The sequence below is a fragment of the Psittacula echo genome (genome assembly GCF_963264785.1).
Source record: "Psittacula echo genome assembly, chromosome: 3".
In the NCBI taxonomy this organism is placed as follows: Eukaryota; Metazoa; Chordata; class Aves; order Psittaciformes; family Psittacidae; genus Psittacula; species Psittacula echo.
Genome location: NC_137736.1, coordinates 120836558 through 120853651, shown reverse-complemented (window position 1 = coordinate 120853651; position 17094 = coordinate 120836558). Strand labels below are relative to the sequence as shown.

The 17094-nt window shown below is 36.7% G+C and overlaps 1 protein-coding gene across 6 annotated transcripts in view; it reads left to right on the top strand.

The window, feature by feature from the left end:
- The window catches only part of DLG2 (discs large MAGUK scaffold protein 2), a gene marked incomplete at both ends in the record, with an annotated part of 868631 nt that overhangs the window by 624250 nt on the left and 227287 nt on the right, over nt 1-17094 (top strand). For all 6 annotated transcript variants that reach the window (XM_080612545.1, XM_080612549.1, XM_080612548.1 and 3 more), the window contains one exon: nt 15229-15297. In XM_080612545.1, the coding sequence (XP_080468671.1) occupies nt 15229-15297 (69 nt within the window). The remainder of the gene's footprint in view (nt 1-15228; nt 15298-17094) is intronic.

Sequence of the window (17094 nt, the reverse complement as noted above, 5' to 3'; positions counted from 1 at the left end):
ATCAGGAGGTAGCACTGTGCTGAGCCTGTGCAAGACCAGTGATACTGCAAGCCTGTTTGAGGACGCTGTTGTAGAAGGTGTTGCAAAACTGAATGAGCTGTTTAAACCAGATCCTTGTCTCTGACTTCACAGCAGTGTACTGCTTCTGTCTAAAAGTTATAAAATATTAATGGAATAGTCTAAAATGCAGTATTATTAAGATTAAAACAGACTCCTGCCATGATGGGACCCACCTCCTGGGTCTTCTCTAAAATTTCTATGTATTTTTTTTTCCTTTTCAGATTTTTCCCCCACTATCAGAACATAGCTCTACCTTTATGAGCCTGTGGGGATAATAAGTATTTCCCAATTATTTAGGGACTGTAGTCACAGGACAAGGGGTAACAGGTTAAAACTTAACAGGAGAAGTTTAGATTGGATATAAAGAAGAAGTTATTTATTGTAAGGGTGGTGAGGCACTGGAATGGGTTGCCCAGGGAAGTTATGAATGCTCCATCTCTGGCGGTGTTCACGGCCAGGTTGGACAGAGCCTTGGGTGGCATGGTTTAGTGTGAGGTGTCCCTGCCCAAGGCAGGGGAGCTGGAACTGGATGATCTTAAGGTCTTTTCTAACCTTAACTATTCTATGATTCTATGATTCTATCTATGATTCTATGGTAAAGGAAAACTGATTTCAGTAGCCAAAGGCTGAAACAGTGGGATCAGATTCTTCTGCCATTTTTGGTCCATTTAACCATTTTAAATGGATGTGCAAGCATTAGGAAAAAATGTTATCAAATGGTTATGTATTTATCGTGTTACTGCAGAAATATTTATTGGTCAATGTATTGATCACTGTATTGGTTTGAAAAGTAGTACTGGAGGTGAGGTTGATGGAAACAAGAAACAGAGGGCAGAAAGGGGGTTGCTTATTTATTACTCACAAATACAGAGGAAATGCAAAACCCTGAACCTGAGTTTTTGATAGGAAACATTGAAAAGGACAAGAAAAAGCTGCCATTGATAAAACATATGTATGTATGCAAAGATATTCAGTGCCAATTTGCAACAGAAGGACAAATTAACATAGCAGTTAATCATAACCCATTGTAAGCTGCTGCATCAATATGAAATCACCAGAAAAGGGGTTTTTTTGTTTTACTATAAAGAAGAAAAAAGCACTCATTAGGTGTGCAGAAAGGGTTACAAGCTCTAAACACCCCTGAATTTGGTGAAAGCCTAGCTATACAACTGACCTTTTTGGGTTTAACCTAACTTTAGCTAAATTGTCATTGTAAATTTGCATGTAGAATGCTTTGAAATCTTAACCAATTTATTCTTTAAAAGATTTTTATTTATTTTTAAAGAATATCACTAGAGAAAGCTTATATGAATTTTTTAAATAATGCTTATAATGCATAAACCAATTACTGTTACTGCATAAAAAGCAAAGTCAGTGGAAGTGACAAGATATTAAAATACATTCTTTTAGCTGACAAAAAGAAGTAGAGGAAGACTTAGTTTGACTTTGAAAATTAAAATTTCAGTATTGTTAAGGAAATGCCAGAACAAAAACATTCCAATCCTCAGGGAGATGCAGAGACAATTTCTTTTTCCAGAGTCTTTCCATGCTCCATGAAGAAAATGCATCATTCCACATATAATTGGAGTTGCTTGCTCTATCTTTTGAGGCTCATTATAGTTCTTGCTTTTATGCAGCTGAAATCACTACACTGATGAAGTGGAGAGCAGGAGAAAGAATATAACTCTAAAATGTGAGAGTACACTTGTTTACACAGTCTCGCACATCGCAAACTGCTTTTGATTTGATTACGCTGATTTCTAACATCTGAATTCTGAATAGCAATGACTGTATCCTTAAGACTACTTTTCTTAAAAAGCAGCCTGAAACCATCATAATGTATTACACTTTGTAAAGAGAAAACAAATCAACATACACACCTGCAAGTCACTGAAGCCTGCCTGGAGGGGAGTACACAGCAGGGAAACCAAATGTCGCTTGGTACTACTCACTGGTAGTAGGGTGCATCTACACAGCCTAATAGAAGGGCTACCATCAGATACTCCTGAGCTGGTTCTAGACAAGATAGGTTAGCTGATGAAGCAGTCTAACCTGCTTCAAATAAATGACCATGTTTATTAATAGCTGAGTAGTCATAATCAGGAAAATGTGTAGACAGTTTAGTTGCTGCTCTGTTGAAGATTGCATAAGCTGTAATCAGAACTCTTAGCCTATTCAGGGTACAGTGACTAAGAGTTGCAGGTAGGAGCACTTATGTAGTATCTGTGGCAAAAGTGTGACTATACAGGCTTGGTTGGAAGCAGAAGTCATACAGGTTTGGCTAGGGTACAAACTCACATAATACTGTCATTGCACCATGCAGAACGGAATTTGCTTTTGACATTTCAGATTCAGCAGTGTAAGTGAAGGTTGTTAATTTTCCATATCAAGCCTTTACAACCATTTTATATATTATACTACTTCAGTGAAAGTATATAAAAAGTCTTGTTTTATGAAGACGTCTGAAGTAGACAATGAATTCATGAGTGTCATTGAAGTCACAGGTGTTCTCTAGAATCCTGAGGCTCAAATGATTCAAGCTTCTCTGGGTTGGTATGTGCACAGTAATTAGAAAGGGAAGTATGCAAAGAGTGAAACCCACACCTGATGGAAATTTCAGTATATTTTTCCTATTGGATTTTGTCTGGTTTCCCACATACCTCTTGTAGTCATCACTCAATAATCAGCATTCATGTTGTTATGCCATGAATTACATAACTGGGTCTTTCAGCTGCGGTACTGGAAGGTTGTGCTTTAGAACCAGAAATTCTGATCAGAACTTTCTGCAATGATCAACCTCTTTCTTTTCCTTGTCTTTCCTATTTTTTTTCCTGATACAATCTTACACGATACCAGAATGCTTTGAATTAATGACAAAATGGTAGAATTCTCTGTTTGACAGAAGGAGGATTAGGCAGCAGGTGTCCACAAAAGAAGATCAGTACAGTACAAAAACCAAATCACATCTCAATGAAGTCAGAAGGAGAATTACATTGACTGTTGGAGCTTGGATAATCCAAGAATAAACAAGGAAACATAATACCATAAGCAGGTTCATGCTTTCCTGTCAAGGCTAACTTTCAAATAACTTGTCATCGCACTTAGTAGCATCTCAAAGATTCACAATCTATTTGAATGTACTACTTGATATCCCTCATAAACAATATCATCACATGGAAAATAAGTTCTTAAATGCTTGGAAAGGTAAATTTATTAAATAAATCAAGCAACATGGACCATTGCTGAGGAGTAAACCCTAAAACAAAATGCTGCCAAAAACAATTGTAATTGTTTGTAGTCACCACTATGATGAGCAAGGGTTTTTATGAAAGTTAATGTAAATTAGCTGTTCAGTAAGACAGAATATTTTTTCACATCAGATTTATATAATTTTGTCCATGTCAACCTTTCATGTTTTCATGTTTAAATTGCCCAATTCTCTTACATTACCACTTTACACTTTAAAAAGCCAGCTTAATTAATGTCAAGTAACAAAGGTACAACATTGATGTAACTCAGGAAATGAGAGGTTTTCTTCAGCTTCCCCACAGAAGTGGTGAACAGCACAAATTAATTTTAGTCTTGTCTACTTTAATATTGCTCCCAGCACTGTAAGAGTCTGGACATCTCATTTATCTTTGTTTTTATAGAGACAGGGAGCTGGCAGACGGAGAAGGTAAATGGCTTTGCTGAAGTCCTGTCTGAAATCCACAGTGAGGCTGGGAAGTTCTAGACTCACTTGCCAAAAAGAGCAGTAAAGAAAGCCGACAAATCGAGCATACATTGTGCAAATTCGAATTTTAGTAGCATACATATGGAATTAAATCATCGTTCTGAAGATTTAAGATAGCTTCAATTGACTTATAAAATATATATCTGGAAAAAAGTAGAAGCCAACATTTGACTTGGGGATGTTCATTCACAGCTTGGTTAAACACTATACAGGAATTTGGTAATATTGTATGTACAGATAAATTAGTATTTCTAAGAAGAAACAGCAAAAGTGAATTAAAATAGGTCCTGATAAAATTTATTGAAGAGTATTAGCATTTCATCTCTCAAAAGCTTAAACCACTCTCAAAGTAGAGAACAATATGAGCTGTGATGTGAGAAGAAATTCTATTTACTTTCATAAAATGCTGGTTCTTTTACCTCTGTTTTCGATCAGGGGTGTGCCCAGTGTAATATTTACTGTAAATATTTAACAGGTCTGGATTACTATCTATGAAAAATATAAATGGAAATAATTATTGTTTTCTAACACATCATACATTCTGTATTGACACTGAAACGGAAGAGTTGCTGTTTGGGACTGATGTGTAGCAATGTCTGATTTATCTAAATAAACAATTCTGCAGCTACAGTAGCTATCACAGGTTTAATAATAAGTTGCAAATTTAAATGAATTTAGATGCCTCAAAGGTGTAGAATCTCTCCAGTCATATGCTTGGGTCAGGAGAAGAAAGCAGCAATCAAACTGTTCCACTTAACTTGGGTACAAAAATCAGCATTTTATATCCAGAAGTAATTGAGGAGTGAAAAAAAAACCTTTTTGGGTTTCTTGATGTACGTTCACCCAACTGTGTTTGGAGAATTTCACTGGTTAAAACCATGATTATCTAAACAGATATTTCCTGTAGCAGTAGACAACCCTGATAAGTTGGAGGAGAGGCATAACTTGGAATGACATAGTATATCAAAGGAATTCTAAGCACAAGAGCCTATTGCCATGGAATTTCCTGCCAGTCTTGCAAATGCAAGACTTGAAAATGTGGATGACCATCCAATGCATGGGCTTATCCTCTGTCAGTTGTTTTGTATCATCTGAGTAACCCATATTTCATATCTGAAGTGTCCCATTGATTGCAGAGAAGTCATGGTTTTTCAACAGAACTGCTTTGTTCTCAAAACTAACGCATGGAGAACTGAAGCAAAAAGCTTCAATGCTAGCTCAGGTCATATGCACAGGATAAATATGTACACAAGATGCCCATTTCCAAAAATAGCTTCTTTGCATGGCTATTTCCTTTTACAGTGCTAAATGACAATGGAATTTTCGTTTTAGTCCTAGTTGAGATTGAATGAACTGTTGGTATAAATCCAACAGTGACCATTTTTATTGATTGATTCATGCTTGCTTGTGCTTCCCTGTCTGTCTGTTATTCATATGTTTTCTCTTAAAGAGTAATGTTTCTTCTCCCAGTGTACCCAGTGCCAAAACTGGTTCTGGCCAAAACATTTGGGAACAAAAGTACAAAAGTACTGATTAGTTGGAAGCAGCAAAGAGAGATGGACTTCCAGAGCCCTTTATCAAATCAATGAAAGCCAAAAGGAGAAGAAACATGGCAGCATCTTCATCCTTCACACTAAAATAACCTTGAAATAACCCAAGAACCTTGGGTTTGCTGGTTGACTGATGAGAAGATTGTAATTATAAGAAATGATCCCTAATTACATGAAATATTTGAAAAGTTTAGTGAGGAAAACTCAGGCTGTTGTCTAGGACTTATACTATTAAGTATCTTAATGGCATTTAAATCAGTTCCCAGAAGGATCACAAATTGACTCTTTATCAGCTCAGTCATGTATGCATGCTTGCTAATTTTGTAAATCTTTTAAAACCAATTTCCAATGTTTTCCTCAAATGATTTATCTATTAAGTTTCTATTTAAACAATTCACCTTAATGATTATTACAGGCTTATTTCTTTTTCATAAGTGCCTTTCACTGTTCTTTCCTAAATAGCGAAATTTCTCTTCAAAGATTGAATTTAACAAGCATCTTTAAATAGAAGGTGGTTTATATATCGATTTAGGGATAAAAGAATTGGCATATTGGAACATATAAGTAATCTCTCTACCCCGTAATTCATCTAATGCCATCTATGGCCTATAACCAAAGACAGGCAAAATTAATTACTAATGTGCTTGTACAATATTACAGTGATTTGCTATGGGAGATGCTTGTGCTTGAAACTCCCACTGTGGGTAACCCCAGAATGAGAAAAATTAATAGATTTTTAAATTGGTTTCTGTATCTAGCTCGAATTTATTCTTCATTCTTAGACCTCATAGTGTAATACACTGAATGTTTCCCATGAAATGCTGAGTAACTCAGCGCAAGAGTCATAGTTTGTATAGATTAGATTAGAAACAAAAGAACTTAAGCTGTGGAATTTCTTTACTATTCATCTTTAGTTTTGACAATGCATTCTTTACAATTCTGCATTTTAAAATCACCATTCACTGCTGTCTGTGTGCCTTCTGTTGGGATGTCATTCATTTGTGCATTGCATTGTTTCTACTTTTGTTTTTCTCTGCGTGTATTTCTCTAGGATTTTGGGTTTTCTGTTTGGTATAGCTGCACGTGCACACATGCATGCTGGGCTGATTTGAATGACACAGGAAGTGAGGCTAAATAGCAGCTTCAGCTATTGATGAGTTTCTCACCCCTGTTCTGTTAAAAAAGGTAGATATTCAACCCATATTCCTAGCTTGCATAGAGATAATGTATATCCGAAAGGAGGGATAACATTGTCAGAAGGTATCACACAAGTGCAGTAAACACTGTGTCAGGGGAACTGCAATATAAAGTGTGCTGTTCTGATATATTATAGATCCTAATCTAAATTAATGTTCTTTCCATTGTGATCATTCTCTTTGCTCTAATGAACCACTACTATGGAAGCTGAAGAGACACCTTTTCTGGCTGTTTCACCTTGACAGTTAGTGTAATTCATTGAAATGCACATGTGAGAGTTAATAAGTACAGAGGAAATGAACTTGGTCTTATACAAAGACAATATTAAAACTTAAATTTCCGTAGGAATGTTTATATTGTGCAAATGTAATCATACAGAATCTCGTGGGATATAGAAATATTTATTAATGGCATGGTTTGGCATCAGACAGTTTTTCATTGCTATTTTAAATCACTTTAATTAACTGTTATTATCCATATGTTTTATCTTGAATAAGTAAAATTCAGTGCAATGACTCTACTATGAAAATGATTTTATGTGCTTGTTTTTCTTTGGATGGAGATGGATAGAGACTTTGCAAATTAGATTAATGGGCTGCAGTTATTTCAGCTTTGTCATTAGACTTACTTATCTATGATTTCCCTACTCTTTAGAGAAAAAGCAGATGCAGTATAAAAGTCCTATTAATTATTTTTCAGGTGTCATATTCAGTGCAAAGTCAACCCTTCCTTGAAAAGAGAAAGTAAAGCTAAGATGTTCCAAGCAATAAATGCAGTATTGCGAGATAAGTGTAACCATGAAGACATAATCTCTGCCAGTTTTTTAATGACAAGATTGCTCTAACAGAGTTCTGTGTTAAAATCGTGCTATACTTGATTTTTTTTGGATCCTGAATTGGTGAGGCACTGGAATGGGTTGCCCAGGGAGGTTGTGAATGCTCCATCCCTGGCAGTGTTCAAGGCCAGGTTGGATGAGGCCTTGGGTGACATGGTTTAGTGTGGGGTGTCCCTGCCCATGGCAGGCGGTTGGAACTGGATGATCTTAAGGTCCTTTCCAACCCTAACTATTCTGTGATTCTGATTAGGTCTCTGATTCCTGAAGGGAACTCTCAGCAGTCTTCCTATTGGGCCTATAGGAGTTTTACTAAAACTACTGAGATATTCCTTGATTTCTATCTAAGTTTTGTTATTCAAAGTTTCTTTAAAGTGGACCTATTTTTCAAGTCATTGCTAATGTCTTTTGACTTACACTGAAAAGAGATTTTGGTGCAGATACTTGCGTTGTTACTTGCACAGAAAACTAATAAGCTTTCTGTGTGTAATAAATAATGTTTCATTACAGAAGCAATGCACAGCACTAGAAATACATCACAAAGGGTGTTATGGGACAGTGGAGAGTGCTGTGTATTGCGGCTGCCGCAGAACAGCTACTGATGGAAGCTGTGATACTGACTCTCGGCACACCCCACTCAACCAGAGCCCTACGGCAGAGCTCAGCTGTGGTGGCCCTAGGCCTACTCTTATCACCAGCATCAGTACCCAAAGAATACATATATGGCTGCATGTATTTTTGCTTTCCATTTTTAATAGAAAAATACTGACATTTGAAATTAAGGGTGTCAAATAATGACTGGTGGATTGTCCCTGGCTGCACACCAGGCACCCACTAAAGCCCCTCTATCACTGCCCTTCTCAGCTGGGCAGTGGAGAGAAATATATTGAAAGGCTCACGGGTCAAGATAAGGGCAGGAAGAGATCACTCACCAATTACCGTCGTGGGCAAAACTTGGGGAAATTAATTTATCACCAATCAAATCAGAACAGGATAATGACAAATAAACCCAAATCTGAAGAACACCTCCTTCCTCCCTCTCTTCTTCCTGGCTTCAACTTCACTCCCAATTTCTCTAACTCGTTCCTGCCAGCTGCACAGGGGTACAGGGAATGAGGGTTGTGGTCGGCTCATCACACACTGTCTCTGTCACTCCTTTCTCCTCACGCTCTTCCCCTGCTCCAGTGTGGGGTCCCTCCCATGGGAGACAGTCCTTCATGAGCTTCTCCAAAGTGAGTCCTTCTCACAGGCTGCAGTTCTTCATGAACTGCTCCAGTGTGGGTCTCTTCCACGAGGTGCAGCCCTTCAGGAACAGGCTGCTCCAGCATAGGCTCCACTCTCCACAGGGCCACAGGTCCTGCCAGGAACCTGCTCCAGTGCAGGCCTCCCATGGGATCACAGCCTCCTTCAGGCATCCACCTGCTCAGCATGGGGTCCTCCATGGGCTGTACCCTGGGCGGCCAGGGAATCTCTGCTCTGGTGCCTGGAACACCTCCTGCCTCCTTCTGCACTGACCTTGGTGTCTGCAGAGGGAGATACCAAGGGAGAATTAGGAGTGATAGCAAACAATAAATGAGGTATGGCATTTGAGTGTAGCAGCATAGGAAAACACCTTAGTGGTGTTGATTTATGTAAGCAACACGTCGAAGACTAGTTAGGAGGGTCACAGCTGCTTTCTCCATGAGGAATTGAAACCTCAGCATTGTATTAGGTGCTGGTACCAGGATACCAGGAGATTTAGGTAACCGGGAGGCCATGCAGAATGTGTCAGTTTTCTGTCATTCCTAAACAAACTGTCCCTATTTAAATTCATGAAAGTAGCACTGCATTCTCTTACATAACTGGAACTAGAGCCCAACTCAGTTCTTATGTTCTTGAACCATTTCAATCTGATACTTCTTAAGCAGCTGAGGTGATTTTCTTTGTTCTACCATTCTCCTTTTTTCCTCCTACATACTTATATGAGTTTTTCACTTATTGCAATTATTTTTTATGGATAAATTTCATTCTTCAGCTGGCATAATTGTCAAACTAATTTAATCAGGGACTATTCCAACTGAGAGGTTAGTAGGAAGAACTGAGAGTTACTTTTTTTAACAGCAACAGAATGTCTTTTAATGTCACAGAGATGTAGGCATCCCACTTCTGAAAACCCAGGTCTGTCCAAAGTATGAGAAGATATGAACAAGGAACATAATGAATTAGAAGAAGGATGGGATGAAAAGGAAGAATTTAAGCAAAATATAAAAAAAAAATAAGTTATAACAGAAATCAGTACCTCACAGTGACATCTAGAGCAGAATAACCTCCCGAGAGAACAAGGTAGCGTGTCTGAGTCATTAAAAGTGGTCTTTTAATGTGATTCCTAAAATTTGATTCCTAAAATTCCGCTTAATTTTATGCCAGTTTGTCACAGTATATTTTTCTTACATTTTTTGCTCAATAAGCCTTGGTTGCTCATTGCTGTGTTCTTCACAGTATTGTGTAAGTCTGTAGGTACCCTACATGGGAACATCTGTATACAACAGTATGTCCTCTCCACTCTACCCCTTTAAATAGCATTCCTAATTTCAGTTCCCCCCACATCAGTCCAAACTTCTTAGCTTTTTTAAACATTATGTTTCAAAGTAAAATAACAATTCCTTCTCACATAAACATACTTTCTATATTTTCAAGTTTATCATTATCACCTGCAATTACCTCAGCTGTAAGGAGGCAGATTTGAAGTCAGTGGATGTTTCACCACTTTAAAGATAGGTGCTGACTTAGGCACACTACTAACAAAGGTGGATAATTAGCTTTATTCCAGGAGCTGAAGCATTCCTCTGAGTCACAGTTTCACCTTGCATTCTTCGTTATTGCTATAGGATGCTAATTTAGGGCTGCTGTAACTCAAATACTTTAGGTTAGGGAGTGTGGCTAACCACTCTTTGTGGATGCTGTTTGGGGAAGGGAGGAAGGAGGGCAGGCAGGAAGGAAGGGAAGAAGAGCTCAGAAACCTTGTTGATTTTGTTTGTGCAAGGGAAATTACTCCAGAGAACCTGAACAGAGATATAGCATGATCCTTGTTCTACATATTTGTAGGTAGAGTGACAATCTCATTGTGTTTCTTTTCTGTTTTCCACTGGATAGGTATTTAGCCTTGGAATGCTATTGGTAAAATATATGTATGGATGCCATTTAAAAATAAGCTTCAAAAATCCTCACTGCATGTGCCTGTGCATGAAATCTGTGTCACATCTCACTCCAGCTTTGTTGCTTAAGGGTGATCTGAAAGTAGCAGGATTGAATGTCCTATTCTCTGACACTTCCTATTTACCTCTGATGGGAGACTGGTTAGTTTGACACTTCCAGTACGGGTCAGTAACTGTCAGTACTGGCTATTATTAATCTGTTTGTTGTGGAGATAAAATTAATAGAAAAAAGCACTTTATGGTCTCCTAATTAATCTCACAGGAGAACAAAAGCTCATTTAGAAGTTTAGCTGTTGGCAGCATCAGGAAAGGCTGGTTTCACTTCACTAAGCTGAATTAAAAGTCCACATTAATGGAATTAAAGCATGTTGCCTTCCATCAAAGTATCCATCCAGTTACTTCCATCAAAGTAAAACCTTAGAAGCTTTATAAACAACTGCACTGCTGTCTTCAATCCTTGCCATAAGAAACAACATGCTGAGAATACATCATAAAGTGTTAAGACTTCCCTTCAATGTTCTCCAGTGGAACTTTCTTGATATGGTATTTATCAATCTTTTTTTTATTTTAGTATTGTGGATAACAAAGAATAACTCAGATCTCTAGTGTGAGGTAGTGGTGGTTTGTTTGTTTGGGGTTTTCTTTCTGCACAGAACATATTGATAGACAAATGGAGTTTGTATACTTCTGTGTGACAGCTTCAGAATTGGGACCTCAAGAATGCTGCTCCAAAACCAGTGTTCAGGGTCTCTATCCAGCCTGTGCCACTAGCTGCAACACTGCTTCTTTATGAGAAGGTGCAAGTCATTGATTTAGGAAGCACATAAGGACTTTTATGCTGTCAGTTTTGACTTGTCAAAGCAAAGATATATGAAAACAAAGGGTTTCCTAAAATAGGACTATAGGAAATAGAGGACAACTGTTCTTTGTTTGATAGGAGGTGGGTTGGAAGAGGAAACCAGATGGCTTTTCTAGTATTCTGTGTGTATAGACAGTATGTATTGGGTTTATATGAACAAACGAGACCAGGAAAAATTTTAGATTGTAACAATCTTCTTCCACCCTCAATACTATATGCAGGCTTTGGGATGAGCTCTGATTTGACTCTCATGCAGTCTGACCCCTTAATGATGGTTTGTACTTATTTTTAGTTGTCAATTTACATTATGGATGCTGAAGACACAATAAATATTTCCCTAATGTGATTGTTTCGTCCTGGATAGGGATTTCACTGGGATATGGTGTAATGGTGAAGGTGTCATTTGTGAAGGAAAAGCTGTAGTTCATTTGCTCCCTACAGGATAAGAAGGGTTTATGATGCTGCCTCCAGTTTCAGCATCACCCACACAGCACAAGTGCCTTCAGAGCATCCTTAGGCTAGAACAGAATTAAAACTAAGGAGACTGGCTACTCACCTTCTAATTGCTATAATACTTATTGCTACTATTATTTTAATAAGAAACATTATAAAAATACATTGACAACAGGATGCTCTGGTTTTAGTAGTTAGGAAAGTCATGAAGTGTCAGACCTTGCCTAAGAAAAAGGTTTAACACCCCCACCCCCCCATAATTTAAACCTATTAAAAGGGAGGCTGGATTCTTTGCTCCCTGTTTTACCCTTATTATTCATTTATAATCTCATTTTTGTTCCTTCACTCATATGAATTGTCTTACAAGAATAGGATATTTCCATTGTTTCAATGAACTAAAATTAAATGGAATTAAGTTAAAACTGGTATTTTACAGGATGTGAGATTCATTTCTTCATGGAAAGCCCATCTTTTGTGGCTGTAATGCTGAATAGTATATTGAAATATCATTACTTTGTATTATTAAAATTATGGAGCTGTTCATTCTGTGTCATTTCAGAGAAAAGGTACCATTTTTATAAGCCTAAATGTCAAACTTTGAATACATTTGTGAGTGTAAAAATATGCTGCTTAGCTACATATCTCACAGGGATGTAAGTATCTATGTTTAGGCATTCATCACAGAAAATATTGGTAGCAGTAACTCAGAAGTTTTCTTTTGTGCTACAAAACGCATGACACTTGCACAACTGTATTAAGCATTTGGTGGAAACAGCTTCTTCTGGTTTCATCATTTTGACACAAGCCACCAGGAGCTTTATCTTTTAAAGAAGTCAGTTAGGAATGATATCAAACTGTTATTTCTGTCTCCAACTGGATAGCCACTTGTGTCAAGCAGTGATTAAACCGCGAGTTTGATTTTTAGGTGTCATTTTATTCATGACGATACCTTAGAAGGCATAAGCTTTTATTGAGCATCAAACTTGATTTTTATAATTATCTACAAAAAATGAGTTTTCATACCACCAGTTATGAATTATTTTAATGAAAAAAGCTAAGGGCTTGTTTGAACTCTGTCACAAATGCCTTGGGTTAGAAAAGGGTTTCTAATGGGTGGAATATTGCCAATAGGAGTGAGTTGGAAGGAGTAAGGTATAAAGTCCTTTGCACAGCTTTGCATAACGAGCTAGTCATTCCAGTGAGGGATACTGATGACAACTGGTGCTTCAGTGGTTTTGTAATTGCGGGAGAATATTGAATTGAAATCTTTGCTTTAATTCATACTTATTATGGGATTACATTACTGAATAGATCATTTCATATAATAGAAAGTAATATTGCCATCCCAGGAGGTTTTTTTCACTCCATCATCAAAATGTGTTTTGTTTTTCCAAAAATCTGCTTTTCCTTCTGAATATTCTTTTGTCATCCTGTCTGAATAATCCTTTGGTTAATTCGCTGCTTCTTGCCCCCGCCGTAGCAATGCTGTGTAAGGTTAACTATCAAGCCGCTGTGGCACAGCACAATTTCTCAAGTGGCTGAGGAGAGTGATTAGTGAGTTCTGGGTACCTCGCCCTTTGCTGAGATGTTACAATTCTGATTTGCTGAAAGGAACGGATAACCTCTCTTGGCAATGCAGGGCTTTGGAGTTGTTTTAGACTTGACATCCAAAATCAAGGAACATGATGCTCCTAATCACTTCTGGAAATGTTGTTTGCTCTCATTTCAGTTTTGTGTTTCAACAGTGATTTTCCTCAGAAAATTCAAAATAGTATTTTCACCAACTTTTCTATATAGGAATGTTTTAAACAATAATAACTTTGCTTTATAAAAAGATATCAAATTTTTTTAACATAGCTGAATAACGAAATCCAGAAATAAATTTATGAGTGCAGCCAATAGGAGCTTTAGGTCTAGGTTGGTAAGTGTTCAGAAAGGTAATTTGTCCCATATTAAAGTATGTGATGTCAAACAGATCTTCTATAAAATCTAAGACTTTTTGCTAGCTCTGTAAAGGCCTTCATGAACAGTATGGTGACAAAATTCTTAGTCTTTTTTCATCCATTATAGAAAATATTTAGAAACAGAGAGGTTATAACCTTAAGGTTTTGCACAAAGTAACCTGAGTTAAGTATCAATCCTGAAACCCATCAGTTGAATGCACCAGAAAAATGCAGCACTGCTATGGGATATATTTTTCTTTAAGTTATAAAATAAGTATAAAATAGCTGTGTTGGTCACTGATATCAAATGTTTTAGTTTATGAAAAGTGTGCTTCTGAACAAACAGCTTGAATTTTATATGGAGCTTGAAAGCAAGACAAAATGTGCTGTTGGTAGAGTCACGGGTATAAAAATTGACCTAAATATTTAATTTTAATGTGTACTTTGCATTATTAATACTGGGCCTCATTATGTGATGTAGCCATTTAAACTAAGCAGAACATACATCTAGACCTTTCTATGTTTTAGAATTTTAAAACACACCGTCTTGGATAAAGAATGTTACTTATTATCACAGAACTGCCTTTCACTGGTGCTGTGTTTTTGTCATTTTATATTTACATGAATAGTAATGGAACAATATTATTATATAACAGTACAATACTGAGGTTAACATATACTGTCAAATTTATTAGATTTATATAACATAACTGTTTTTGAGGTTACTTACTCATGGCAACATGGCATATGAGAAGCCATTAGAACTCAGGATTTTCAATCTAAAAAGATTTTTTTCCAGAGTCTGTGTTTTGCTTAGAAAATATCATTATTTTTCCTAAATGTGTCTTTGATAAAATTTCATGTGGAAAAACTCAAGATACTTAAAATTTGATAGAAAAGAGAATGTTGGTTGAAATTCGTAAAATTCAAAGTTACAGTATGCTGCAGTTATACGCAATGAATGTTCTCTTTTACTGAGCATTCTACCTGAGAAACACTGAGAATTAGATTGATAACATCATTTACTATTTACCTTCTGCTCTGAAATTACCCTTGTGGTTTATGGTTAGTGTATTTAGCAGAAGAATTAGGATCCAAGTCATTTTAAGTCACTGAACTCTGTCTGTGTATATATATGTATTTTAAAAGAATGAAAAAGATAATGGGGTGTTACTCTCTTTCTGTCTCCTTTTAATGAGGAATGAAACCTGACTTTAAACAAGAGAGTTTGAAGGGTTGAACCCTTTTTTGAAGTGATGAGCATCACTGAAGTCAAAATGCTTTAGAGACATGTAAAACAATCTGATTGTTATTTCTAATTTAGCATTAGCTAAACTGCTAGAGAGAATGAGAGAAACTTGCATTTCTTTAACAAATGCTTTTCTTTCTTCTTCCTTGGTCATACAGTCATTCCCAGCACAGCACTGCAACGCGTCCACCCACAGTGAGCTTGCAGCGGACCATTTCTGTGGAAGGGTAAGATGATTCTCTGTTGAAGCTGCCTGTAGAGCTCTCAGATACCACTCAGCCAGACACTGAACTACCCATGTACACATAGCTGTTAACTAGATGTGGCTTAAGTCTGTGAGATGAAGAAATAACTACTTTCAAATTAGTGCTAATCCTTTCTGGATACTTACACTGAAAGGTTTGGTTTTCATGGAGATAAGAATATCTGTCATGGAGATACATTAAATACAGTGTCTTCAATTCATCTCACTTGACTAATGCCAATATTTGCATGTGCTAGCTGTAAATATTCCACTAATCATGGAAATACACAGTGAAGTCTTACTCTGTTTTCTTAACGTATGCACGAGTTCTTTTTGACAAAGAAGTGTTTGGAACTAAGAATGAAGAAGTACCGGTAGAGGAGAATAATTCTGTGCTGCTGTATATCTTTGTTAATTGTAGAAGCACAGCTCTGAGTACTTAGCTGACTCCATTTTAACAAAAACAGTTGGGCAAAATATGAATCATTCTGAACCACAGTTAATATTCTTGCATCTTTATGATATTAGAAAAGCTGATGTTCAACACTGAAACACAGATTTTGGTTGCACCGACTTGCGTAGTTTATTACAAACGTTAGATTTCTGTCTCCCCACCCATGGAAATGTGGAACTGTTGGAAATATTTTGTAGGCATGGGTAATAACTTGTCATTGCCTGCTGACAGATCCTGTTTCAGAGCTTTTCTTTCTTGTGATAAAAGTGAGAATCCAAAGTTTCCACAGAGGAAAGATGTCATCTTGTATGCTGGTTTCCGTTTACAACCTTACTGCAGTGCAGCAGAAGAAAAAGAGTTAGATATGTGAAATATTCCATTCCTAAGTGAAGTCTGAAATGTTTTTGTCATAAGTCTCCATTTTTTCCTTTCTTATCTAGATCTAAGACCTAAGATTTTAAGCTTTTATTTAAAATGTATAGGACATCTCTAGTAGTTATTCATTGAAAACGAGACTGAATAATGAAATTATTCACCTACTGGAAAGATGAATATGGCTTAAGGGCTGTCATCTGGAAGATAATCCTATAAAAAAAGCCCTAATCATCCAACCTCAAAACAATGTTAATTTCAAGTTAGATCAGTTTGCTCGAGGTTGTCCAATGTGAAGATTGACATGCTCTGGACAACCTTTCTCAGTGCTTAAACACCCTTCTTCTGGATTTCTTTATCACTCTTTCTCCATAATGAACAGAGAAAGCCATATATTAATTCTCTTGTCTTTTCCTCAAATCAACTCATGAATAAATTGATGTTTGATATAAAACTGAGCTTCAAGAACAAGTTTCTCAATTAAAATGGTAATTGGATTAAAAAAGAAGGAAAATAAATAAAAAATTGGTAAATTGAGATTTAAGGAAAGAAATCCTATTATGCTGTCTCTGACTTGGTCCACTGGACTCCATAATTAGAGAGGTATCCTGTAGGTTTAGACTCCTTTTGAAATTTGGAAATCAATTTGTCTATGTGAATTTTTAAATAAATTGTAGAATCTGTACCGGCCATGCAGTTGACTTGCATATATTGTATATGAATCATTAGAGTTCAGGATATTTGCAACTGATATTACAGGTCTCCTGCTGTTCAGGAGGTGGAAGAGTATCTGGCTTGTAATTATTACTAATCAACTTACATTGAGTCATATTTCATTTCACATAGGAAAGTGGGACTGTTAGCCTACTACACCGCTGAGCAAAATTAAGTAATCAGCTCAGCCCTAAATATTTCATTATGTTAAAACTCAATTTATTCTGATGTTTTTGTGAA